The 27289-nt window shown below is 42.7% G+C and overlaps 1 protein-coding gene and 1 non-coding gene across 3 annotated transcripts; both read left to right on the forward strand.

The window, feature by feature from the left end:
* Positions 1–44: 44 nt before the first annotated feature.
* On the forward strand, positions 45–27289 carry grm2a (glutamate receptor, metabotropic 2a). 2 transcript variants are annotated; one of them, XM_088308216.1, is made up of 7 exons: positions 45–365; positions 432–728; positions 8400–9140; positions 19719–20556; positions 22285–23342; positions 26588–26765; positions 26839–27289. In XM_088308216.1, exons 3-7 carry the CDS (start codon positions 8613–8615, stop codon positions 26910–26912), a joined length of 2676 nt encoding a protein of 891 aa, XP_088164342.1. In that variant the 5' UTR covers positions 45–365; positions 432–728; positions 8400–8612; the 3' UTR covers positions 26913–27289. The 2 variants fall into 2 exon arrangements, with proteins under 2 accessions (XP_088164342.1, XP_088164344.1); XM_088308218.1 differs by having other exon boundaries at positions 468–728.
* trnal-uaa (transfer RNA leucine (anticodon UAA)) lies at positions 19134–19217 on the forward strand. The gene has a single exon. It is a non-coding gene; the product is annotated as a tRNA-Leu (tRNA).

A 27289-nucleotide genomic window follows, 5' to 3' on the forward strand; every position in this document is an offset into this window, starting at 1 on the left:
TTTTTTTAGGAGGGGGGGGCAGGAGTGGGAGACGTGTGACCTCTGCGCGCACCGGGACCAATCGGGACTGACCTCACGCACACACGGACGTGTCACAACGCGTTTGTGAAGTCCAAATTAAAAATGAGCAGTCTCCAAAGAGACCTTATTTGCACTAATAGGAGGGGGGGGGCGAGTCCCAGAGCTTCTCGACTTTGCAAGTCAACATCTCGATGGTGTGTTCTGTGCTTTAAATGTTACACCACAATCTACTTCGCACATGGAATGATGATATCTCCACTGCATCAACCTTACTGGGTGCGCTCGTCCGCAGTCCGGCTCGCAATTGTCTAAAAGATCCTTCTCAGCAGCTGGCGGAGTAACAGGTGCAATTTTCCACTTTGCGCAGTAAAACAGGTCCATTCCCAACTCGTGCGTTATTTATTTAAAAGGTTGTTTTCCCTCCCGTCGCTGTCGGATCAATGAAGTGGGCGTCGATTGCGGGTGAAATGTGACTTCGGAGGCTGCAGGAGCTTGGGCGGCTCTCGTTGTGCAGCACCACGGACAGCGGCGCAAGCAGACGCGCCTCTTTTTCTCTTTCTCTTTCTCTTTCTCTTGCTCTCAACTTGGCCCGCCTTCCTTCTTTCCACCTTTTCATTCGCTCCGCACGTCCGAGAGCGCTCCGGAGGATGTGCGCCGCCTCAGCGCTGCTCGTCCAGCCCGCTGGAAGCTGAGGAAAGCCCGCACAGGTAAGAAGAAGTCGATGGATGCATGCCAATGCTAGCTTTTTCTTTTTTTTTTTTTTTTAAAGCAAGTTCTGCTGGTCACTCAACTAGACATTTATTGGTTGTTGGTGAAGCTGTTATGACGCACACAATGCATAGCTTCTGTATTTAGGACTGCGGGGGTTGTGTTTTTATTTACGGCGTTCAACCACCCCCCCCCAAAAAAAAAAAAATCAAATTCTTTAAATATAAACTCTAGAGATTTTTTTACTTGTTTTTAAGACACTTTTTTAATAGCATTGTTTGCGTTGCAGAAGGAAAATACTTACTATAGAATTATACCTGAGCAATTAAACTAATAAAATCATTACTGTTTCCCCCCCCAACTAATAAAATGGAGCACAGGCATAGAAAAACGGTTGATAAGGTTTAAAATGAACATAGAGCAAGCCCGCAAACGCCGTGCAAATAATTGAGTTTGAACCATCAGTAACAAAATACTTAAAGGAACGAACCCCCAGAGGATATGTGTGGAATGATGACGAGCTGCGTGGAGAAAATGTTGATTATGAATTATTTAAACGTGTCAAGAAGAGTGTGCGCTCCATGTAAAGCCCCCAACAGTGCACACCTTATCACCTGTTACATTTGAAATGACTACAGAGAGTTTGCCTTGAAGGATCACTCCTCTCCTCACCTGTATTCTTTCTTTTAATTCACTTAAATGGCAGCAGTTTTTCTTCCTAGCAGTTTATTTGCACTGCATGTATTTCTGCGGGTTGATTTTATGTTGTGAGTGGCTTTCTGTTCAATCATATCCAAGTATAGTCACTGAGCTCCACTTGAATGCATGTGTGCGTTTATTGCTCTGTTGTGCACCTGATACCCACGCAACATCTGCTATGTAGTCAATGTCACATCCTCACATTGATGTTCAAGCTTGTTCATGCTCTAATGCGGATTCTGTAAAAACAAATGAACTAAAAAAAAAATGTGTGTACAATAACTGGGGTCCATACTTCTCGTGAGAACATGAAGCCTGATAAGAAAAGTGAACAAACACTTAGGTGAGGTGTGAAGGTGACAAAAGCTTCCGATGAATGACTGTGTCTGCTGGATTCAAACGCGTGTGCTGAGAGTGAATAACATCTCATCATGCGTGCGAGGTTTTCTTCTTATGCGTTTCCGTGACTGTCAATTTAACAGGGTATAAACCACATCTTTTTTTTTCCGAATCTCGCCACCTCATGACCAACAGTGAAATTTAATTCCTATCAAATGCATTTTAATATCATTATATGCCACTCTGCGCTTAAATATTGGGGGTAAAACAAACTTACTTAAAGATGCAACTCAAAATGTATTGCACAGTTAAAAAAAAATTGTAGACCTAAAAGTGGTTGAAAAACACAATAAAATTATTAAATTATGCGTATTGTGTATGAATTCAAATTCAATTCAATTATTCTTTCATGTACTGCTGGAGGGAGGCCGGGCACTACTCATGGCACGCGAACCGCACTTTGAGAATCGCGGATAGACGATTGCGATGATTGGTGATAGGTGATCATCGATTCATTCAGTTTCATACAAATGCAATATGTTCGGAAGTTACTCGGTACAAGACATGCTGTAGGTTATGCATACAACTCTTTTGACCTAAATTGACCATATGGAGTCGTATAATTTTACTTATTTATTTATTTTTTTATAATAGCCCTGCCAACAAATCGACATCAAACAAACTGAAGCGTTTCATGTCATTTTCTAGAAACGTCGTTATGATTGTGACTCAAGCACAGCAAGCAACATTGGCCCCATATTCCATCCTTGCTTTTTGAAGTCCTTTTATTTTCCAATTGTATTATTTGGCTCTTGCCTAAACCTTCATTTGCTTTAAAATCATGACAAATATTGCATGATAGTGTACAAACATACCAATCTAATATGAGCCCACGCAGGAGCTGTTTCCAAAACTAGAAAAGGTCAAACTTTTAATTGACGCTTTCAGAAAGGTGTAATGACAGCATTCAATCATCGAACGAAATGAGATATAGTAGAAAGATCAATCCCTTCCTACCTGTCAGATGGTATTGTATTTAATTTAATTGGCTAGATTATGTAGAATGCTGCTGCCTGCTTATTTTTGCTGCAGCATGCCTGCCATGTTTTGGAGTCGAGGAGCAAATAGTGCTGCCATGAACACAAGAAAGTGTTGAAGGATTCGTCTAATTTCCTCTTAAAAATCCATCTATCAATCATAGGACTCTTATGGAAAAATAACTATTCACACTCACATTTGCGCCGATAGACAATCAAGAGTCTTCAATGAAGATGACGTATGCCCTGGAGAAATTGAAGGAACCCACACAGGAGGGCTTGAGCTGAGGTTCAAGATCAGAATTTCTCATGAAGCAGATGTGTCAATCTCTTCTCCACTATATTTCCAGTGACAAAATAATCGAACATAAAATATGTTTTTTTTTTCTTTCCACAAACGTCAAAAAGGAAAACACGGCATGCGAAATTATGAAAATTCCCAAAATAACCAAGCTCCCACCCCCCAAAAAAAAAGCAAGGGTCAAAGTAACAACAAAACTGTGACGGGTCCATTTCAGTACCGGTTTAATCATCCAATTAATTAGATTTGTAGACACAAGGAGAGCAGGTGGGGGGAAAAAAAAAAATGTAATGAATAGACGTGACGTGATTAAAGTAACGTGGGAAAACATGAAAGTCAATGGAATCAACACAATGATAACAAAAAAAGTGATTATATTTTTGTTACAAATGTCTTTGTATGGTTAAAATACTTTTAAGTTTGTGTTTGAAAAAAAAAAAAAGCAAAGCAAATATGTAAGATGTACACTTTTAACCCCACACTCCCAATGGAGGGTAATAATATACACCAAAACTTGGGCTAGCTCAGACCTCCTCCAAGGCTGATCTGTTAGCCCACTGAAAAATTCACACTGATCCAATAAATCCTTGATAACCCAAAGATAAAAATGTGTTCTTGCTGGAATTCCAAACGATATCACAAGATAATGTACCTTACAGTAACGCCCAAGAACATAATTTCTATTGATTAAAAAAAAAACAAAGCTCACTCAAAGAGTGCAGCGGAGGAATGAGGAATTACTGTATGCAAAAAAATAAATAAATAAAGCCCAAGACAATAAAAAGTGTTCATCCATCACACAGTTGAGGCCAGTGCCGCTTCTTACAGTAAGACACAGCCAGAGGATGAACGTTTGATGAGGGAGGCGGAATGGGGCTCCTGGGAGGGGGAGGAGTAAGTTTGCAAGGGGTTTCCCCTCTTATTCCAGGTGGGGAAGGCTGGGGGCGGGGCACATGAAAGCAAGGACGGGAGTGAGGAATTGCTGAAGTTGACTCGGAATACTGCGGCTGCCGTGGCGACCAGGAGAAGACGTATGATGATGACGCAGTTTCACGTCAAGGTCCTCGTCACTAATTGTATCCTTGGCCTTATTAAAAAAGGTCAGATGCTTTATTTTCGGGAGCCACTTCCTGGTTTTGATGATCAGTGGCTGCTGGCGACATGGAATGAACTTGGCGTCTCAAAGGGGATTCATGCAGTTCACATTTTCTTGAGACGAGTCGAGGAGTCATCTTGAAAAGTTCAAAATGTGAACTTTTTTCGTGCAAAGTGTCGCAATGAGTTGCTTTTGATGTTGTGTGCTATTTGAGGGGACGTTAAGGTTGTTCTGTGCAACATTTGAATGACAATATTTGCATTATTCAGGATTCTGACCTGCTCAGGTGTTCTTATTTGATTTTGAGGATGAATGTAAAAAAATTCTGCCGAGAAATTACTGTTGCACTAAACATATAATAATTTAAAATAAAATTCAAACAACCACATAGCTTAGCCTAGTGCTTCTCAATTATTTTCTCTTATGCCCCCTCCCCAGCAAGAAGAAAACAATTTGCACCCCCACCCCACCACTCACCCTCCGCCGCAACTATAAATAATATCCTACACCCTAGACTTAAAACTCGCTGCTCACAATGGACATGAGAGCGCCACTGCCAACTACTGGAGTAGATGTGCAATTACACTTTATTGTAGTACGACGGGGGGAAAAAAAGCATCTTCCCTTTTCAATGATTACAGCGTTTCAGCTTTATGTCTTGCGTGTGACATTTCATTTGTGCGCAATGTCGGCAACAGCAGCAGGTCTCTCCAGCCGCTCTTCCTCTAACCCACCCGCCCACTCCAGACCAGACTTTCTGTTTGCATGCACACAATGTAATTTTAGGGACGTCTTACTTTTTTTTTTTTTTTTATCATCGTCTGAGTCGTTCCACTGAGGAAGCATCGCACGTCGTCAATGACCTCCACCTGCTTCACATTTGCGACAACTTGAGGTCACGTTAATATGAACTCTCCAAAGTAAGAATTGACCCTGAATGACATCGTTCTTAAATACTTCCCTCAATTTCCTTCATCTCATTTTTTCCACCCACTTGAATCTACTTCTTTGTTTCTGCGCTCATTTTCTTGTGCCTCCCCCCCACTAGTAGCTTTTGCCATTCCAGCACACACTCTGGCTTGAAGTGTAGAAGAGGCTGCTGGGATTTATGCTCCTGAATTAAAAAAGGCCATCTGCTGATGAAAGTAGAGACGGTCACACAGGAGGAGAAAGAGGAGGGGGGAAAAAAAGGGGGCGGTGGTGTGGCAATAATCCTTGGTAGGATATTGCGTCTTTAAACGTATACGTGCACCAGCATCTTGTGTTTTATTGGATTTATATAAACCTGTAAAACAATGAACAGATGGCTTATTGTCGGTAACTGAGTGGGGCTTAGAAGAAAGCGTAGAAATTCATGGCAGATGCAAAAATATCGTGGGTTTGTGAAGGCAAACAGTCGAAGCAATAAATGAAAACAGCAAGGCTGTTTTGTGGGGTTGCAGCACGGCTTTTGTTTTATTGGAATAAAGTGGTGCTGGAAAACTGTGGAGTTCAGCTGGCGTTAAAAATGTCAGCCGTGCTTTGGGGCCAGCGCACTAGCTCTATATAAAAAAAAAAAAAATTCTTAAGAATGACGATGTCGTGATTTGTCTTTGTTGTTTTTGGTTTAGTATTCAATTTCATGTTTCATTAATGTGCCATAATTGGAGCGCACGTTGCACGTGCACATAAGCGATGGGGTGTACCGGCAGTGGGTTTTCGGATTGGGGCCCTTTGGTGTAGTCGGGGGTCCTAAGCGACTGTGTAATTGGCGCTAAAGTGGAGGAGGTCGGGGAGGTATGCTGGGGCGAGGCCATTTAAAGATTTGAAGACAAATGAAAATGAACTTTAAAGTGAACTGGAAGTCAGTGGAGAGAGGTTAAGATTTGGGGTTTCGTGATCCGTCTTCCGAGCGCCAGTTAAGACGAGCAGCGGCATGTAGGCGTTTGAGTCAGGACTGGCTGACTCCAAAGCAATCTAGCCAATGGATTACTCTTTCTAAGTGCTGCTGAGAAAGAAAGGGGCTTCACTTTTAGCGAGCTAAGACGAAAGATCCTGGATCGAACAACAGCACTAATTTGCCGATCTATTTTAAAATCACGGTCCAATTTAAAACCCAAACTAAATCCACTGAGGAAAATGTGTGAATATGGGGAATTTGGGCAACCATTTTTTTTTTTTTAATTAGCAAGAACAGTGCGCTAAAACGGGAAATCTTCCCAAAGTGTTACTGCGGCAAAGAGACGTTTCCTAACACTAAGAGAAAAAAAAAAAATCAGAACAGCACAGGAGCGAACAAAGACAGCAAAGAGAAAAAGAATCCACTGGTGAGCTTGGAGGTCTCCTGTGGTGTGGACTGCAAGTGTGATAGCCACGAATCGTTTTGTCACCATTGTTTTCGACCGACACACAACATCACATTTGTTATCTTGTGATGTACAGTTAACAAAAAAAAAAAAAAAAACGAGCATTTTAAGTCAACATTTTTGTTCAAGTTTTCGTCTGCCCGCCCGTGTGTCTAATGAGGCAACGCTTCATACTTTGGCGAGCTGCAGTGCGCATTCTGCTCTCCAAACTTGAAAAATGTTCTTGTGTAACAACGCTCGCACTGGCGTCTGCTGGTGCTTTTGTATTCGAGGGAAGTAGAAGTGACTTGACCCATTTACGCCGTGAACTTCCACTTGTTGACAAGCTGCTGAGGGAGCAAATCAAAAAGTCTTGACATCCGCACTCGTTTGTCTAATGCAACACGCCACCTCTCATTTCTCATTAAAAGTATCGCGTGTGCCGCCAGCCAGGAAGTACTTCGCCCGTCTTGACTGTCGGTTGACTTTTGCCATTCAACTCAATTGGTTGGAGTAGCGAGAGGACAATGACATTTTTTTTTTTTTTTTTTTCGTGATATCGTAACCAAGCAACCACGCCTCGGACTTGTCGAGGTGATGGCGACAGGAAGATTTAAATCAGTGCTTTTCAAATGAACGATTCAAACTAAAAAGCACAAGCAAATGTTTTAGGCATTCGATTAACGCCAGAAGCCGCGACTGGAGTCGGTCCAGTTGACACGACGAACGCTTGCCAGTTTCCCCCCAGAGGAGCGAGCAGCATGCTTGGCCAGACACACCAACTTGTCTTGGTCTGCATTCCAGTTTGCGCTTCAGCCTCTCCATCTACTGGCAAGTTTCCATGGAAACAACGAGCAGAGGGAGGAGAGGGATGGAGGAAGACGGGAAAAACAGAGGGAACCCCAAAAGATTCTTGTCTGCCGTCTTGACTGCTGTTGAGAGTTTTTATTTTGTTTTTTTTTTCTCGATGATTCCTTCACATCTCCCTTTTTAGCAGTCATGATTCGACTTGAGTGCGCTTAATTATTTTTCATGTCTGTCGAGTTGATTTGCTGAGACCCTGGATATGTTACAAATCCTTTTGGCTCAACGATTTACTCTGATAAAAACTTTACCCCCAGTCAACCGACTGCTTAATTAAGCCTCGGGGAATGCGGGCAACCAACACAAAAAAAGCGGAGACAAAGAACAATAACCCTTTGCCTCGGCAGTGTATTAACAAGATCGGCTTTAGCTGCGCATATCACATTGACGCATTAAACCTTGAAATAGTTGATGCGGTTCTGCTCAGTTCGTGGCGATGTCTTTAAAAACCTTTAGTCAGCCACATTCCACCGCTCTGATTTTTATAATGAGCTGCTAAAAAGTGACTGCGCTGTTGAAACATTTTCAACTTGTTGCGCATTGACTTTTTTTTTTTTTTTTGCATTGCAGGTAAAATAAATATTGGAATTCATTTGAGGGTTATCGTGTTGTCCTTAGTGGACCAGAGGGACAGCTTTGTTGGTTGTTAAGAATCTTTAGTGCTCATTAATGTCTCCACTAAGGCACTACTGTTTTTTTTTGGGGGGGGGGTGTTGGCTCATCTCCATAAAAACTTTTATTGCAATATCAATAACAGTTTGTGGCCTGAGAGGTAGCGCCCCAAAATTAAACTGTAATTATAGAATAAATCATTCTAATGAATAGTAATTGTAATGCCGATTTCAGGTCACTGATGGTATTCGTGGTGATTTTTCCTCTCTTTCAAACGCATCAATAACCTTCAATGCGCCAACGGAGCACCATGCAGGTCACTCCAGCCGCAATCAAACAAAGGAATTGTTGTGTTGCATCTGAGACTAGGAGTGACTTTCTCTCCGTTTGATCTGCAGGCTGTAATCCCCAAAAGCACAGAAGCGGAGGCCGAGCAAGAGGATCACACTTGATGCTTTCAATGGCTTCTGTCAGAATAAAAACACCGTTGCTGTGAGATCTGGTGCCGCTGTTCCTCGCTGTGCTTTTCCTCAGAGGCGACAACATCCAAAGCTGATCAGACGCTGACCAAAAAAAAAAAGCACAGTCAGGACCTTGCTCTGCCCAGGGATATGTCATTGGGGAACTCCCCAGTGTTGGGGGTGCGCCCTGTGCCCCGACCCCTCTGGCTGTCCCACATCCTCCTCCTGGGCGTAAGCGTGACTCTCTTCGCCCAGGCTCCCCAGGGTTTGCCTGTGGTCGGTTACAACACGGACTCCAAAAAGGAGATCACGCTGGAAGGAGATCTGATGATCGGCGGTCTCTTCCCCGTGCACCAGAAAGGTGAGGCCACAGAGGACTGCGGGAAGATCAACGCCCAGCGAGGAATCCAGCGACTGGAGGCCATGCTGCTCGCTCTGGATGAAATCAACAGGGATCAGCGCATCTTGCCCGGGATTCGGTTAGGAGCTCATATACTGGACACGTGCTCCAAGGACACGTATGCTCTGGAGCAGTCGCTGGAGTTTGTCAGGGCGTCACTCACCAAAGTGGACGACAGTGAGTACACGTGCCCCGATGGATCCTATGCCATCCACGATGAAGTCCCCTTGGCCATCTCTGGAGTTATCGGAGGATCTTACAGCGATGTTTCCATTCAGGTATGTACTGAGGAACATGGTCATCAAGGGAGCTTGAGCTCCTGCCCTTTTTTTTTTTTTTAATATATCATCTTGAAACTTAATTCTATTGAAGTGTTAAAAGAAATTTATCAATACCTGATACAGCCCTCCTTCAAATTTGAAAGTCAGTTCACGTCACCATCAATGACTCTATCCACAGGTGTGCTTCGAGAACTGAAGTGATCATAATGAGAGCAATAAAATAATGATTATTTAAATAATGGATGATTAACATATTCATTTATGTCAGTCTTAATCATTTATGTGTGAAGCTTAGGTTTAATTTGAAGTACCATTTATTTCAATAATGCCAATAACTACCTTTTGAAAATGACTGTTGTGTGACATTAAGCACATTTTAATGCAATATTTGCAAATTCTTATTTCACCATTTACCTTTGCCTACTGCAGTACTGAAATAATGTAAGTAAATCTGAGATGATCTATTAGAAGCACCGTTTTTGAGCCATTGCATCGCAAAATCGCATCACGGTGGTTTAATCTCGAGTGTGAAGTTGGGATTGGCTCTCTCCAGATATTTCATTTTACTTTTGCCGTTTAAAAGAATGCATCTTTAAAAGATTTTAACCAATTTTTCAAAGCTGACTGACTCTACTCATGATTGGTTTAAGTTCACACATGTCAAAAAAACGGGTGAAAAGCTGTTTGCTCTCACAAACAGATGTGGGACCTCACCAGCCTAACCGGGCACAGCCAGGATTGCGTCTGTCTGCCGAATGCACTAAATTGCCGCATAGTTAATTTTGTGTCGTATATGCAAATAGTCATTTAGCATGTTCGATGTGATTTATCAAACCTGAGGCGAACAGCGATGGCTTTTGCATCTTTAAGCAGCGTATCTGTACTCCATCTTAAATCTTTTTGTTCCAGCTGCTTGTTGCTGTAACACTAGTGTGGCTCAAACTACCAAAGACAAATTCCCAGTGTTTTTACAACCGGCCAATAAAGATGATTCCGATGCTGAAAAATGCAGCCGCAGTTGGTGCAATTCTCAAAAGGCTGAGTAGAGATGCACCAAGGGAAAGAGACCATGATGGATGATCCTAACAGAGCCGATTTGGACTCAAGTACCATGTGCAATTACACCAAGCGAGATGTTAACACGGGTTGGTAATGACTATCGCTTTCACTGGGAGGATCTGTTTACCTGCTTTAGCTGATCTGATTTGGAGTTTGCCTTTTTCTTTCCTGGTAATTCACGCTTGAGCAGAAGCGCTGTCAGAAACTGACATGCTGCAGATGTTGTGCGCAGATTTGGCTGACAGGATGACTAGTGACGGCAGATTCACTCTCAGAGGCGGCAGCGGCTCCCTCGCGCCGATGTGATGAAAGCTCCGCTAATTGGGTTTTGCGTCTTCAGCGCTAACTTGTATGTAATCTCAACTCATTGTGAGAAGGGGCGGCGTGTCACGTGGAAGCTCGCTGTGTAAATAGCCACAAATATAGCCGCCTCGGAGTATTAACTTCAAGCGATCGGCTTGGCGAACAGACGACCACGTCCGCTGCCTCAGCTGATGGTGTCGGCTTCATTTTACGTGAAATCGTATCGGATGCAAATTGCGTCGGAATTATAGGCTTTGTTCGACAGAAACATTGAAATCAGGATATTGTTCGAGGCTCCATCCTACGGCAATATAGTAATCGCTCGCCAGTTGCACTTCACTTTTCGCAGCTTCTGTGTTTTGCGAATTTTCCCCAAATATTCGTATATAATAATATAATATCGGCGGCCATACTGCGGAAAGACGCCTTGTTTCAAATGGATGAGTTGACTCTGACGCTTTGTACGCAAACGCGGGCGCTCATACAAGGACCGTGATTGGTTCCCAGCCGCGACATCCACCAATCAGAGCACGAGTGGATTTATCCCGTAAACTGAGTACGGCTCGCTCAGCTCAATAATGCAAATAGCGACAAATAAAATTCCAAAGTGTTTATTAAAGTTTGTCTTAAAACAGCTTCCCTTAACTAGAATCCCGCGTTGGTGGGGGTGGGGTCACAAAATAAAAATGTAAAATAAATGATAAGTCTAAATAAATAAATGAAGTCAACCTCTGGTTTGCAGTTTTTCACTTTTTGCGAAAAACGAGGGATTACTATATTGGATTCCCCGTTGCCCTATGAGGGTTATGTTCTCAAATCTCTATAATTTTTCATCCTTTATTTGTAGGAGGTTTTCATTTGTACAAATGCTTGCATCTTGGTGGTGACAACTAATCTGTCACCTGTTTCATCCACTTCTGGAATGAACTGCTTCACTTTTTGTGTGTCCTCTAATTCTTTCTCCCTGTCAAATGAAATGCAATTCAAATCGAGGCAGAATCTTCATGATTCAATTCCTCAATGTCGCATATGATATTATAGACACACCTGTTTCAGGCACTTTAGCAAGGTATAAACTCGACGCTGTCCAGCGCTGCACAGCTGTAGGAATACTGATCGGTAGTTTGTTTTTATTTTATTTAAGCATCAAGAAACAAAAAATATGCATTTTCAACCGAACCCTTTTTCTGTAGGTTTCTAGTTTTTTTTTCTCCATTAGATTCAGTGGTGAGTTGATCCTGTTGCTATGATTTTATACAATTGCAAGAGCTCTGTGTCAGATGTGAGCAAACTATGGCCCGGGGGCCAAAAGCGGCCCATTAAATGTTTTAATCCGGCCCGCCAAACTTGGAAAAAAAAAATGAATAAACCTTGTTAATGTTTTATTTTCTAAATACTCTGGTGTGTCAAACACAGATATTTTGTTGTCATGCTTTTGTCCACGTTAACTTAAAATTAAATGTATTTTTTTTCCACTGATGATGTGATGTTACCAAAACACTCCTTCCATCTGCTCCTGGTCCAGCCCCTCTGTCAAATTTTAGAATGGCCCATCAATCAAAAAGTTTGCCCACCCCTGTTCTGTATTGATCTAAATGCTAATTAAATGTGGGCGTGGCATAATAAACCAAACTGAAGTATACCATTCGGTTGAAAGGGAAGGCAACGGCTGTTAATGGGTTTTGGCATTAATTTGTTCGAACCAACAATGTATCCTGTGACTGATTGAGACCCTGTGTCATTTAGAGCGTACACGGTATGTTATCCATGCGTGACATTCTCTTAGCTGATGGACCTGACTTCAGTGGTCAAAGGTCAGGAAATTGCAGTTAGTTCTGGTTTATTGACAACAGAGCCTAGTAGAATAACTCAGATGTATAACGGCGCCATATTTATCACCGTGTAGCTCCATCTTTACACCAGCCATCAATTGTTTCCTCAAATAGCCACGTAAGTTGAGTTATCCTTTGACTAAAGGACTGTTATTTGTCTTTTAGTATTTTTTTTTTACACAGCTGTGGAACCAATATTTCGACTCACAAAACAAATGGATACCCTACAGTGGACCGCAGTGATACATTCTACAGAGAGCAAGCACCTGGGAAATGATGTAGGAAGCGAATCCAGAACACCTAGAAATGAATTCCTGATGTAAACGACAGTTTGGAAATACAGGATTTGATGAACGAGGTGTAATTTTAGTGAGACCCTGTATCTGGGGGTCCTTAGAGAATGCCCGTGTCTTGTTGTAATTTATGGATGTACTATTACAAGCCTGAGCTTCCCAGTGAAGTGTCCTGATGTGCACAGGAGCACCACAGGACATTGTTCCCTTTTGTTATTTTAGCCAAGTTCATTCAGAATGACTCCTTTTTTTCTTTTCTTCCCTGGCCAGGAAACTTAATTTGTTTTGTTCAGCTTATATAATAGCCGAGCACATTCATTAATGAAATGTGGCCTTTGAAAAAGAGATGCAGCGGAGGGGCATTCCAAAAAATAATGTTCGTTCTAACTAGTGCGTGATATTAGGATTAGCTGATCCATATCTTCACAAGAGAAAAACAATGAAAGTAAGTTACTTTTACATGCAATGATTCGAGCGAGAGCACGGGGAGCATGTCAGCAGGGAAAACAAGCAAATATTTTCAGAAGTGGCAGCTAAAAACTATCCATCCATTTTTTATACGGCTCTACCTGTTGAGGTTTCCTGGGTACAGCGCCAAATGTATGCCGCAGGCAGCGCTGCAGAGTGGATTATCAGCGCCTGGGGTGTTCACAGAGGATTTGTGCCCTCTCACCGTTGGAACTGTAGTGCCCCGTGTCCAACATTTTTTTTAACTTTGAAAATCCCGTCAAATGAACTTGGAAATATCTTTCTACATTCAACTGTTGATAATGTGCAAAGATTGAGAACTTTGTCGCACTTACTTTACACTACTAAGTTATAATCATGTGCCAATACAAAAGGCAGTGGTTAGCTAGCTAGCTAGCTATGTCGAGATGCCCAAAATGAATCTTCCCTTGATTTTTTTATTTTATTTACATAACAGCTCGGTGTTGTTATTTAAAGTTCCTAGTTGTAATCTAGTTTGGCCGCGATCTCTGTACCGTGCCGGCCTCGACCCTCCGGCCTTATTCATAAAAATTGTATGTTCTCGTGAACTCGCCTAGTACGGTCTCCCTAATATTGCTCGCCTCTTTGTAAATTGGAAGGGCTGTGTACTTCTTAACTACGACAGTGGAGATATACGGCTTGATTTTTCAAACTTTTGAAGCCTTTTTTTTTTTTTAACGATTATAATTTTTTTCTAGTCTTTTTTTATCCTTTTATCGCGAGATAATTTGGGCTTTAAATGACAACAACCGGAATGCCCTTTTTCAAACTATTTTCATTGTTCAAAATGGTCTCATTCTAAATGGAATATTTTCTGTACTCACTGGAAGCCGGTTGCCTCACCGGATGTGTTTTTGCTTTCTCCGTGCCACACGTACTGTTGATAAGGGGATTCTTCCCTGAATAGATACTAACACCATTTCTTTTTTGTTAATAAATAGTGGGTGTGCGTAAGCGCAAAACTGCGTGAGTGTGGATAATATGTGGCTAATGCTACGGTTAGCTTGGTACAATGTAAATGGTAAACTATAACTGACCGCGTAATTTATATATTCACTTTACACAGCCACGGTAGTTCTAACATACATTTGCGAATGTGGTAGTGAGTCAAGGCATGCCCCCAAGGAGGCGCTCACCAACTCACTACAGCTTTGGTTGAAGGGAAGATGACTCACTTCTCAACAGATTTAGGCCGTCCTGAATTTATTACCTGTTTATCACTGGGCAACTGTGAATGGGCCATTGGGTTGGAATTGGGGCCATACCGGATGAAAGGCAGCTACACCGACATTAATGAGCACCAAGTACTCAATATGTCAACATAAAACGCTACCAGCAATAGTCGGTCTGCCTGGTGATGTTGGAATGTGGATAGAGAAACACATTTGAGCGTACAGTACATACGACAGACCTGGATTGGTAATTTGGATTTTCTGGCAATTTCCTGGTGGGCCACCGCTCGGCGCTATCTGCCCATTTCAACTATTTATGCTCTCCTACTTGTTAAAATAAACACGGATCATGAGCTGGTAAGAATATTCACTTGTGATCGATTTTTTTTTATCAAATACAGTATAAAAATCATTGGAGGGCAAAGTTGAGGGTAAAGTTATCATCTTAATTGAAAAATTGTGAACAAAAGTGGCCTGGTCTGAGCCATGAAACTCCAGGGCTGATATATGACGATATATTATATTCTGACAATAAAATAAAATTCAGATGCATTCATGATTTGTGCATTAATCCCCAATTAGACCGTCCAGTGAGTGAAGAATTTGCCTTTGTCAAAATCTACTGCTCTGCAGTTTAAGTGAGTATATTTGCACCCAAGAATCAGCTCCTCCTCAATTTGACTATTATTTAAAAGAGCTTGATCACCATGGAGACATGGTGGGAGCGCGCGGAACTGACAGGTGGCGCTGGCCGCGGGCCTCGCCACACCGCTGTTACATGCGCACAGACGGAGTTACGTGTGGAGCCGAAGTTGTGCGACACTCTCGCAGGCAACTTGCCGTCTTCCCCATCTGTGGTTGCAGCCGGGCTGTCTGGTGCTTTGGCGGAGATGCGCCATCGTATTTCACAGGAACACTGCGACGGCCAGACGTGGAGGCGATGAGATGGAGGGAGAGTCACTCGGCGTCACGTGGCATCAAGCCATTCGACAATCGAAGCATGTATCTTATGCTTTTTTTTTAAGAGGTCTGTGAGGCCATCTGGGCGCTTCTAATGACTCTCCAATGAAAATCCCTTTCGTTTAAAGAGCAGGTGTGAAAGTCAAAGTATTCAGCCGGTTGTTTGCATGCTGATATTGATTGCGTGCAAAAAAAAAGAAAAAAAGGCTTTCAACTCTCAAGATGTCCAACAGTGTCAGTATTTCATCAGCATTTTCCTCATTTAGGGCTCAGCGTCCAAAAGGCGTGGGCTAATCAGATGTTTTTCATATTTCAGTCCAGGAACATTAGCCTCAAGCCCGTCTTTTGATTTCTATACGCTGAAGCAAATCCACTCTCCATTTTTCTTTACCCCCATAGTGATGAAGTATGATTCACTGGTAAAAGAGTGACCCTGGGGAAAAATAAAATTATATATATATAATCACCAGGGTAAATTAGAAGAACACTGCTTCAATGCTAAACACCTAAATATTCATTAATAATGAATTTTTATTTCCTGCTAAAGGTCAGTTTAACTGAAATTTAAAAAAAAGGTTGTTCATTTGCAGCGACAGCTAAGTTCATAATTGTATTTTTTTTTAATTTATTTTTTTAGCATGAGACAATGTGTCCTTTTGGTTTTTGCCTGATCAGACTGTCAAAGAACTCACAGAGCATCTGAGCTCGGGCGAAATCGGGCGTTCTCCCAATTCACAGCTGTAAGCAAAGACAAAGCTCCCGACACCAACGCACTTCTTGACATTTTCTGCCCAAACTCTCGGCATTGAATAATCAACGACATTTATGAGCTTAGGATTGTTTTTTTTTTTTTTTTAATTCATGCACAAACAGCCATTTTTCTAAAGTCGTCTTCATATGCAGTTTGACATGAACGCCAATCTCATGGCGTATGTAAGTCATGCAAGGTATTTAAACATGGATACACACATGACAGAATTCAGGCCAAGACAAAAACAACAATAATGAAACGTATCAGTAAAGCCACACCGTGAAAATTCATTATTCATGGAGAAAAGTAAAGAATGTGCTGGTGAAATCATAAATAATTGAAATATGATTGGATTATTCAGTGGCTTGGCAGAATTATCTATTTGTGCAGTTGCGATGCATAAGTTCCTTTTATTGAATGTCCCCTTATATCATGTGAAGGACTATCAAAAACCGAGCGAGCACGCGTCGGACTTTAGTGTAATAATGTGACCAAGTTTTCGCGCGACGCCTCCGACGAGCTGACCTTGTCAATTGAATGGAAGCGCTCAAAGTGCGTTGCAGTGTGAATGGCTGCTACATTCTCTGAGCGACGTGAAAGACGACTGCGGCGCACAGTCGACGAGGATGAGGGGGCAGGATGTGATCAAAGAACAACCTCGTTTCTGTGAACCTCACAGTTCGTAGTTACCAGGCAACGGCTACAAAAAAATATAAACAAATGACAACTGACGTGTTCTCCTCATTGGAATGTGTGTGTTTCCGAATGCACCATATAGTGTAAACGACACAGTGTATGGTTTACAGGAGTTGTGTGCGGCTAAGTGAAGCTGTTCTGTTCCATCTTGCGCTCGGGTCTTCTGGGAGGAGCAGATGGATTTTTCATGTTGAAAAGATCATCGCATCCCTATTGGAAATTTTCTCTGTTTTCTGCTTCTTTTGTACTGCAAAGCCTCGAAAAGGGTTGTATTGATGTGAGAACAGAATGCATTAACTCGTAATTGTCAAAGGGCAAGTCAACCCAAACATTTTCTTTGCAACACTTTCTCTGCATTCTTGTTAATGTTGCGTTTGCGGGATATGAGCTAAGCAGTCAAATCCACCCGTTTTTAGCCTTGTCAGCGGGCGGCCATTTTGTCACTTCTGTCGACTGAAAATGGATGGATGAAAAACAAATGAGTTTTGCTGCTTAACACATATTCCACAAAGGCAATATTCATCAGAATGCCGTGTTTAGACTCATGAAGGCGCACAGGACATTTTATTGCAAAGAATTATTTGGGTCGACTCCCTCTTACTTATGGGCTTTGATATGATTATTTTAGCGTTGATTGTGTTTTATGTGCCATTTAAGCGCATTGGGTATAAATGCTCATAAACAAATATAAAATTTAACATACCACAGAGATGAGTGTTGTTAACACCGCTGGTAAATTTGATTGATCGCCAAGTATATAAAATGAGTCTGAAAAAAAAAAAAAAATCATGCGGTTCTCACCGTTCTCAAACACTGCCCTGAAAAAAAATCACAACTTAGGGTAAATGCAACCCATTCTGTTCAAAATGCACAGCCATGCCGCACATTTTAGTGGGCACCAAGATGGAGGTAGGCTACTCCTTGGATTGGCCGCCAGTCAAGCACATAAAAAGACAGACCGCCATTCTTTCTTTCCTTTTTTGATGCGAAAACGACACCTGATAAGAGCTACAAAAAGCTTAGAAAAAGAAATTAAATAAACAAAAACAAAATATCCCCCGAAGAAAAAGAGGGAAAAAAAGCCCCTCCCAATGACTACAAGTTAATTATGTTCTTCCTACCGTGGATTCAAATCCAACTCGAACTTTCCGTTAACTTCCCTGCAGGAGCCCTCCCAGTCTTCCGACACACCAACCAAAGCCTCAACGTGTCCGCACACTACGCAGGAAGTGGGGGGGGGTGAGTCCATCACAGCAAATTACGAACACTTATTAATTTATTTAAATTCTCTCACAGTTCAGTCAGCATCTAGTTAATGAAACATCCTAGATGGAAGAAATGAAAAGACTGTAAATTATCTATAAAGTCAACCTACAAGGCAACTCCATCCTTTTCTACACCACAATTTGGTTAATCTTTGCTGCAACCCAATTGTAATTTTTCATCACTTTAATAAGCGCAAAAGATTTGCGTGAGTGCGTGCACGTGTGTGGCTTGCCGCTCCAGATAAGAGTCTGTAGAGAACAGGCGCACTGCTGCCAGCTGCTTTTGCCACATGTTGCGAAATACTGCCAAGGCTGTTTAAAGAAAAATACCATTTTCTGCGGAAATGTCCTTATGAGGCCGTACGCATTCCTCGGCTGGCCAGGCTTCCTCACCTCTGAACCGATATGAAATGTGCACTCGTGCGTTTCCTCAATCTATATTTTCATTTCAGTTGAAAGAGCTCAGATGAGACGGAAATAGCCATAAATTGCTTATGATAATGATGGGCGGGCTGACTCCAGGAGTTCACGGCATTTTTGTGTGTTTGCAGAGCCTCCAAATAAATGTTGAGGCCTGGAAATTTCTGCAAGATTGACTCATTTGATATTCATCCCTCTCATCCCGCATGAACACAAAGTTCTTGAGCCTACTGATGCATCTCGTGTTCAAGGATGTCCACTTGTGCAATGGGGACTTCTGTTCCTTCTGCCTCAAGTTATAATTTCATCACAAAATGTGTCTTTTAATTCCTCCGATTCTCCTCATTTCCTTTCAATGTTTGTTGAGATATCTAAAATCCTGTCCGAAATAAACCACTGCGTGCAACGCAAGCAGATTTTCTTTTGCTTTAAATCAGCCTAGCTGCCCGTAGGCGTTCAGAGTTGCCTCAAGCAAAATCTAGCCTGTCACTTTTTCCGCACACTATCCTCACTGTCACAGCCCTGACAAAACTTTGAAGCCAGAAAATGCTAACTTTTGTTTTCCTTCATCGCCAAACCTTTCTGCCCTCATCCTGTTCTGCCTACACATCTCTTCTTTCCAAATTGTGGCGGCATCTTTCTGCCAAGGCTTGCAGTTTTACATCATATTGGATTGACTCCTGGCCCGTGGTTGCAGAAAAAAACGGTTGATTGCAACCAACCAGCACGTGAAGAACCTGGTCATTGCCTACCAGGATGGCCGAGCGGTTAAGGCGTTGGCCTTAAGATCCAATGGACGTCATGTCCTCGTGGGTTCAAATCCCACTCCTGGTATCCCTTTTTCGATGCCAATAGGTCAAATTTTGAAAGAATGGTTCGATTTACAAAGGCCGGAGGTGGATTTTAGTCTGGCCCATAAATCGGCCCTCGTGTGTGTGATGAACCTCCTCACGAAACAAAAATGGCCTCGTAACACGTCGAAAGTGCCACTAGCACCTGTTTGTGTGTGAAGAGACGTGAGACGGCAGTGTGCGTTCAAGCGTGCCTGTATTTCCTTATTCTGATGTCACGTAACCTGTTCCTGCCGCCTTCTACTGGGGCATACCATTACAAGAGGTGGCAATACCACAGACAGCGAGAACAGAGCCAAAGCCAAACCCATAATAAAGTACACGGAGGCCGGGCCAGGGTCAGGGGGGCTGACAATTTTTATGAATAAGGCCGGAGGGTGGAGGGTCAAGTGCCCAGTTCTCGACATTTCAATATTCCCATGAAGTTGGAGTTAAAAAAAATGTCTGATAAATACGTTGAGCGTATTATCCTCTCTTTTTGCAGGTGGCCAACTTGCTGCGACTGTTTCAGATCCCTCAGATCAGCTACGCCTCCACCAGTGCCAAACTCAGTGACAAGACTCGCTACGACTACTTCGCCCGCACGGTGCCCCCTGATTTCTTCCAGGCCAAGGCGATGGCCGAAATCCTACGTTACTTCAACTGGACGTACGTATCGACAGTGGCATCGGAAGGCGACTACGGCGAGACGGGCATCGATGCCTTTCAGCAGGAGGCTCGAGCCCGCCACATCTGCATCGCCACCTCAGCCAAGGTGAGCCGTTCCATGAGCCGCTGGAGCTATGAGAACGTGATCCGCTCCCTGCAGCAGAAGTCCAATGCCAAAGTGGTCATCCTGTTTACTCGCAGCGAAGATGCCCGCGAGCTTCTGGTGGCGGCCAACCGCATGAACGTCACTTTCACCTGGGTGGCCAGCGACGGCTGGGGAGCGCAGGAGAGCGTGGTGAGGGGCAGTGAAGCTGTTGCAGATGGAGCGTTCACCATTGAGCTGGCCTCCTATCAGATCCCTCGCTTTAACGACTACTTCACGGCTCTCCATCCGTACAACAACACCAGGAATCCTTGGTTCCGAGAGTTCTGGGAGAACCAATTCCAGTGCAGCCTTCATGAGTTGAGCTGTGGGAAGCATTCTCTGCGAGAAGTTCCGTTTCAACCCGAGTCCAAGATTATGTTTGTGGTGAATGCCGTTTATGCGATGGCCACCGCGTTGCACAACATGAGGCAAGCCTTGTGCCCGAACTCCACCAAGGTCTGTGATGCACTTAAACCCGGCAATGGCAGGAAGTTTTACAGGGATTATATTCTCAAGACCAAGTTTGAGGGTGAGCAAAATTTTTCAAGTTTGGTTATGCATCCATCCATTCGATGACGAGTGAATTTTATTTTCCTCACTTACAGTGCTGTGAAAAATAAATGTTTTTTGCATGTTTGTCACACTTATGTTTCTCATCATCAAACAAATTTAAGTCAAACACAACACAAGTAAACAAAAAAATTTTGTTTTTAAATGAAATTTTTGGCCCGGTGTGGAAAAAGTCTCTTAATCTAAAAACTGGTTGGGCCAACCTCAGCAGCAAAAAACAAAATCAAGCATTTTCTAACTGACAAAGAATTTTCGAAAATGAATGGCCTATTAAAGGTGATGCCACAGCAATTCAATCATATTTAAATCTGGAATTACGACCAGGCCACTCATTTTTTAAATTTTTTTTTAACGCATTCAGAAGTTGACTTGATTTATTTTGGATTGTTGTTGCAATTTCGAACTCGTGTGCTTGAGCTTGAGCTCACAAACCGATGGGCAAACAGCCCCTTTCGGGATGTTCCAGGAACGAGCAGAATTCGTTGTCCCATCACTCACAGCATGTCGTCCAGAGCCTGAATTAGCAAAGTTGCCCCAAACCATCGCACCATCACCACCATATTTAAATGTTGGAATGCTATGACACTAGCAGCTAATGTAAAGAGACACATACCTTCTAAAAAGTTACAATTTCAGTTTGTTAGTCCATCGAATATTTTCCCCCTCAAAGCATTTACAAATATTGAACGACGTGTTTGGCCAACATAAGACAAGCCTTTAAATTCTTTAAGGCCAGCAGTGTTTTTCACTTTGGAACTCATGGATGTCATTTTTTGCCATCTCTTCCTCATTGTTGACTAAGTCGAGTGAGGCCAGCAGTTCCTTAGATTTCTCGGTTTGAGTCGTCGCTGTGCTCTTTGGGGTATTTTTTGTAGGCTGGCCACTGCAGGGGAGGTGCTTTCCTTGCATTCCCAATTGGTGGATTACGGCTCTCACCATGGTTCACCGGAGTCCTAAAGCTTTTGGAATGGCCTTGTTTTATGTCTTATCTGTTCTTGAATTTCTTTGGATGGTGGCATTTTCTTTTTTAGATCTTTTGGCCGACTTCATTTTATCAGACAGGTTCGATTTCGATTTCGATTTCTTGACGGAACCGGTAATCGTTCTTGGGTGTGGTCAGAGAACATGAATTGAAAAATGTGAGTTTACCCACATTAAATTGATGATTTGACAAGGGGCGAAGTACTTTTTCCACACACTGGGTCGGGTCGCTTTGAATATTTTCACCACTCATCAATAAATCAAATCACCTATTAAAAACGGCGTCTTATGTCTACTGCGGTTAATCTTTGTCGCATCTTTACATTCATTTGATGATCTTGAACAATAAAGTGTGAAACTATGCAAAAGATTAAAAATTTTGGAAAGGGGTAAATGTTTGGTCATCACATTGTAATTGGGTTATTATCATACTTAAGGTTCAATTGCATGCAGCTTCAATTAAATTGGCAGAGCTAATGAGACCCCCACCACCATTTTCAAGCAGCCTAATTGCAATTTTAACATCACTTCCTCAGTTTATACAAGAAAAAAAACATTCTGCCTGTCTAGAGTGGGCTGCACCATCGATTGTGTAACACTGAAGCAACACAGCAAAGGACGGGCTATTAAAAAGCTGTTGTTGCCATTCTCCACTGCTTTCTATTTTATTGTGTATCTTAACATTCTCTCCTTTCATTCCGAACAGCACCATTTCGTCCACCAGATACAGATAATGTCGTCCGCTTTGACTCCTTCGGAGACAGCTTCGGCCGCTACAACATTTTCCACTATCACAAGGCCGGAGGACGCTACAGCTATCGCAAGGTCGGATACTGGGCTCAGAGCCTGAGCCTGAACACCAGCCTCATCCCGTGGGCCGGCGCGCCCACCTCCCAGTGTAGCGACCCCTGCAGGAAGAACGAGGTGAAGAGCATGCAGCCTGGAGACGTGTGCTGCTGGATCTGCATCCCGTGTCAGGCTTACCAATACTTGCAGGATGAGTTCACGTGCGCCGACTGCAGCTTTGGACAGTGGCCTCTGGCGAATCTGACAGGTTGCTATGACCTACCTGAGGAGTACATCCGCTGGGAAGATGCCTGGGCCATTGGACCTGTCAGCATTTCCTGTCTGGGGATGATGTGCACTCTATTCGTCATTGGCCTCTTCCTCAAACACAACGAGACACCCGTGGTGAAAGCCAGCGGACGGGAGCTCTCTTATATTCTCTTGCTGGGCGTGCTCATGTGCTATACAATGACTTTCATCTACATCGCCAAACCGTCCACGGCAGTTTGTACGCTGCGCCGTCTGGGCTTAGGAACCTCCTTTGCCGTGTGCTACTCAGCCCTCCTGACCAAGACCAATCGCATCGCTCGGATCTTCAACGGGGTTAAGGGCGGTGCCCAGCGACCTCGATTTATCAGCCCAGCTTCACAGGTTGCCATCTGTGGAGGTCTGATCTCCTGCCAGCTTGTCGTGGTGGTGGTCTGGCTGCTCATAGAAGCTCCAGGAGTGAGGAAGGAAGTGAGCCCGGAGAAGAGAGATGTAGTCACCCTCAAGTGCAACAGCAAAGACTCCAGCATGCTCATGTCTCTCACCTACAACTGCATCCTCATCATCCTCTGCACGGTTTACGCCTTCAAGACCCGCAAGTGCCCCGAAAACTTCAACGAAGCCAAGTTCATTGGGTTCACCATGTATACCACCTGCATCATCTGGCTAGCTTTTCAGCCTATTTTCTACGTCACCGCCAGTGACTACAGGGTGAGTTAACACAACGTCCACATCTTGAATTTGAGTCATTTCCTGTCACATCATTAATGAAGAAGTGATATTGAAAGGTTAAAAAAAAAATAATAATTTCAGCATTAATGTGACAGAGATAAAGCGGTTGCAAAAGTCAGCACACCCTCTTATAAGTGGCGCTCTGGCTATGTTCAGAATGAATCAATCACATTTAAACGCACGTTAAATGCGATTTAACGCACACCTGCTACCATTTAAAGTTCCACCGATTAACGCCAAATAAAGTTCAGCTGGTCTAGTAGGCTTTCCCTCATATTTTTTTTCATCACATATAAAAAAAAAAAAGTCATGATCTGCAGAGAGTTTCCACAGCATCAAAGAGAGCTCCTATTCTAAGTATCAGTCAGGCAAAGGGTACAAAAGAATTCGTAAGACATTAAATATGCCATGGAACGCAGTGAAGAAGTCATGATCAAGCTGAGAAAAAATGACATTAAGAAGAACTTGCCGCCACTCGAAAATGATGAAAAGAAAAGAGGACAACTCATAAGGGAGGCTGCCAAACTTTGACATTGAAGGAGCTGTAGAAATTTCTGGTGTAATTGGCAGAAATTGCAAAGTTTATGTGACAACAATCTTGCATCTTGTATGGGGTCGGCCTTCACTAAATGCACTCATCGCCCAAACGAGGGGAAATTTCTTATGATCCGGTGAATCCGAAGTTGAACCTTTTGACAACAAGGAGGAGAGAATTATGAACAGTTTCAAACACAAATGTCTTTGGACAACCGCTAGGCTTTTTTTTTTTTTTTTTAAATCATCTGGAGTTTTCTGAGGCACTTTTAATGGTGGCAGGTGTGTGCTGACTCCATTGAATACAAATGTGATTGTATCCATTTCCCCAGGTGCAAGAGTGTGTGCGCATTTATGCAGTTTAATTTTACTTGCCTTAAAAATGATATTGGTCACAATAATGGTTTAATATGTTTGGAAGTAATTTTGAATTTTGTTTACAAATCAGGGTTATGTACACCGTTTTATATCAATAGTACAGCGGGGTTTTTTTCCCCAAAAATATCACTTGTCACACTCGTTGCGTGATATTATCGTTATTGTTTTCATGGCTACCTTTGGAATGTCAACACATCACCCACCAAACATCGTCTAAGCAAGTCATTTTAACAAAGCACCATATAAACCAAATTGATAGACTGTCAGAAAAATTTGTGACCAAAGTTGTTGGGATATTTGCCCCTGGGATCCGAACACATCGCGACAGGCAGGAGGGAGATGTAGACAATGGACTCCCCTGACACAAAATGCCACTGCCGAAACGAAGAGAAGACAAGCAGGACCGCGAGGGCAGGAAGGGAACTGGATGTCCCAGTGTGTCTCTGCACATTGCTGTGTGGAATGGAGTGTGAAAGACAAGAATGCTGAGTCCCAGCTGTGCCCTCTGTCCTGGGACTAGAGAGATGCTCAGATGACGCCTCGACACTGCCCCTGCTGGCCATGTGGGGAACTTGCAGGCAAAATGAGCTCATCAGACACACGCAGAACTCTCCTTTGACCAATAAATAAGTGAAGCAAGCAGTCAGATGCATTCACGTTACTAGTGTTTAATACCGCTTCTCAAATTGTTGTCACACCCTGATGCAAATCGCCAGCGAGGGGAAAAATTCGACTGTGATCTGTCATGAAATGTTAACATAAATTAAATACAATCCACCGAGCCATGAATAGCTCATCTGATTATCATATGAAATATTGAAGCTGTTCTCGGCGCCCTGAGGGAGAAAGGTCTCTCCTCGTATGCCAGGCTTGGTCATCTCATCTTGGCAGCAAACACAACTGATTAAACACCCACAGTCACAGACAGCGCCTCCGTGAACACGCTGAGTGCTGACGGGAAGGGCAGAAGTACAACCTCTGACGCATCACAGAACCTTGCGCTCAGAATTGGAGCTTCGAACAGGCTCAACCCGTTTAAGTATTTTCAATACAGGAAGACATCCTGCATAACATTATGGAGCGCTAACGTTGCATCAATGTATCGCTAAAAATATAACTAAAGAAGTTAAAAATCAAAGACTACTGATGAAAGCTCAAGACATTGTATAAGTATTGTGTTGTAAGTACATAGCCGATTTATTTTGACCTCCACTCTGAGAAAGCAAAACCCACGACACATTGATCAATGTAAATCAAAGTTGACGCCAGTACTTTCGACAGGCTCGCTGGTTCATCTAAAAAGCTTTTGAATAACCACACAGCAAAAAGCGCAGTGGAAAAAAAGCGATACTTCCTAAAGACCTGATTTATACTTGGTACCTCAGCGCTGCTTTTGTAAAATAAAATCCGACTTTCAAAGGTGTGAAATGGCATAGACTCGCTTTACGTGTCGTTCTTTATCCTCCAGCGGGAGACAGCTCTAAAAGAACGTTGCTGCAAAAAAGCTGATTCCTTGGCCTCTCTCCGCTTCCTACGCAACATTTGTGAATTATTAAAGTCATGGAAAAGTCGTTCCAATGTAGTTCAGTATGTGGGAATATTCAAAGTATAGTTTTCTGAAATAAGCCGTTGCCCTCTCTATTGTGCACATTTTTATAAAGAAATAAAATTAGCCAAATATTCCACAAAAGAGTGAAAGAAGTCTTTTGTAACAGAATATAAATTATACTAATTCAATCTTAATCAGAGTCTCAAAATGAATGACTGCAGACTAGTAGGGCTGGGTTTGAAAAAAAAAAATCAACATATCGATTTTAATCGATTTTCCTTTTCATAGCATGATATCAATTCATAAAACCATATATCAATACTTTTAATAATAACTTTTTCCCCATTAATTTACTTCACGCGTCATGTAACATCTTGTCACGACGAAAAAGTAGCTTCTCAAAACAAAATGGCCGAAGCAGTGAAGTCAGCGCCAACAAGCATGAAGGCAGATGTATTTATTGTTTTGATCAGGTCATGTTAAATAAAACGTCCACGATTAAGTTAACTGCATCGGCTTCAATTCTTTGCATTGGTTCTCCCGAGAATGCCTTCCATACGAAAGCAAAATTGCTGCTGCATGAAATCCCTGATTGAAGCGAAAATCAATCAAAGTGAATCGTGAATCGAAAATCGATTAGAATTGTGCCTTGTGTATCGAACCGAATCGATTTTGGAAATTCGATACCCAGCTCTACAGACTATGTGTATTTTATGCTCGTGTTAGCCAGACTTGATCGCGTGGATTTGACCGTGTGTTTCAGGTGCAGACCACTACCATGTGCATCTCGGTCAGTCTGAGCGGCTCGGTTGTCCTGGGCTGCCTCTTTGCTCCAAAAGTCCACATCATCCTGTTCCAGCCACAGAAGAATGTCAGCACTCTCAGGGTGGCCACCACCCGCTTCAGCGTCACCACTGGACCGGGTTCCAGTTTCTCTCAAGGTACGTGGCACGCGCGTTGGCAAGCGAGGACAGTCGATGTTTATTTCTATGCTTCGGCGTCTTTGTTTCGCAGCATCGGCGTCCAACGTTGTTCCAACGGTATGTAACGGACGAGAGGTGGTGGACTCCACGACGTCTTCTTTGTAAAGATCAGCGGAGTGTCTCTGCCAAGCGTTGTAAACACAATTATATAACCACTAGTCCTCAAACAGGTGTCTCAGATTTTAAAGAGGACCATTGTCCTGACTTTGTTGTCCTCAAAGTGCTGTGAGTACAATGTCCCAATTATTTTTTTTTCAGTTTTTCAATTCAAATAAATGACCAAGTGAAATAATGCCAATAAAGGTAACATAGAGTATTGCCCTCGTTTTTACTGCAACAATGATAGTGAATCTGTTAAATGTATTATATTCAGGATGTTTTTCATGTAGATTTTGGTGAACAGTTTGTGCTTTCTTGTAATTTATGTAAATAAAATGTGTTTTTATTAATACGAGAATTCACTTGTCATCTATTTGGATGAA

This window comes from Idiotropiscis lumnitzeri, chromosome 11 (assembly GCF_059441095.1).
Source record: "Idiotropiscis lumnitzeri isolate Australia: NSW breed Sydney's pygmy pipehorse chromosome 11, RoL_Ilum_1.0, whole genome shotgun sequence".
Taxonomy (NCBI): Eukaryota; Metazoa; Chordata; class Actinopteri; order Syngnathiformes; family Syngnathidae; genus Idiotropiscis; species Idiotropiscis lumnitzeri.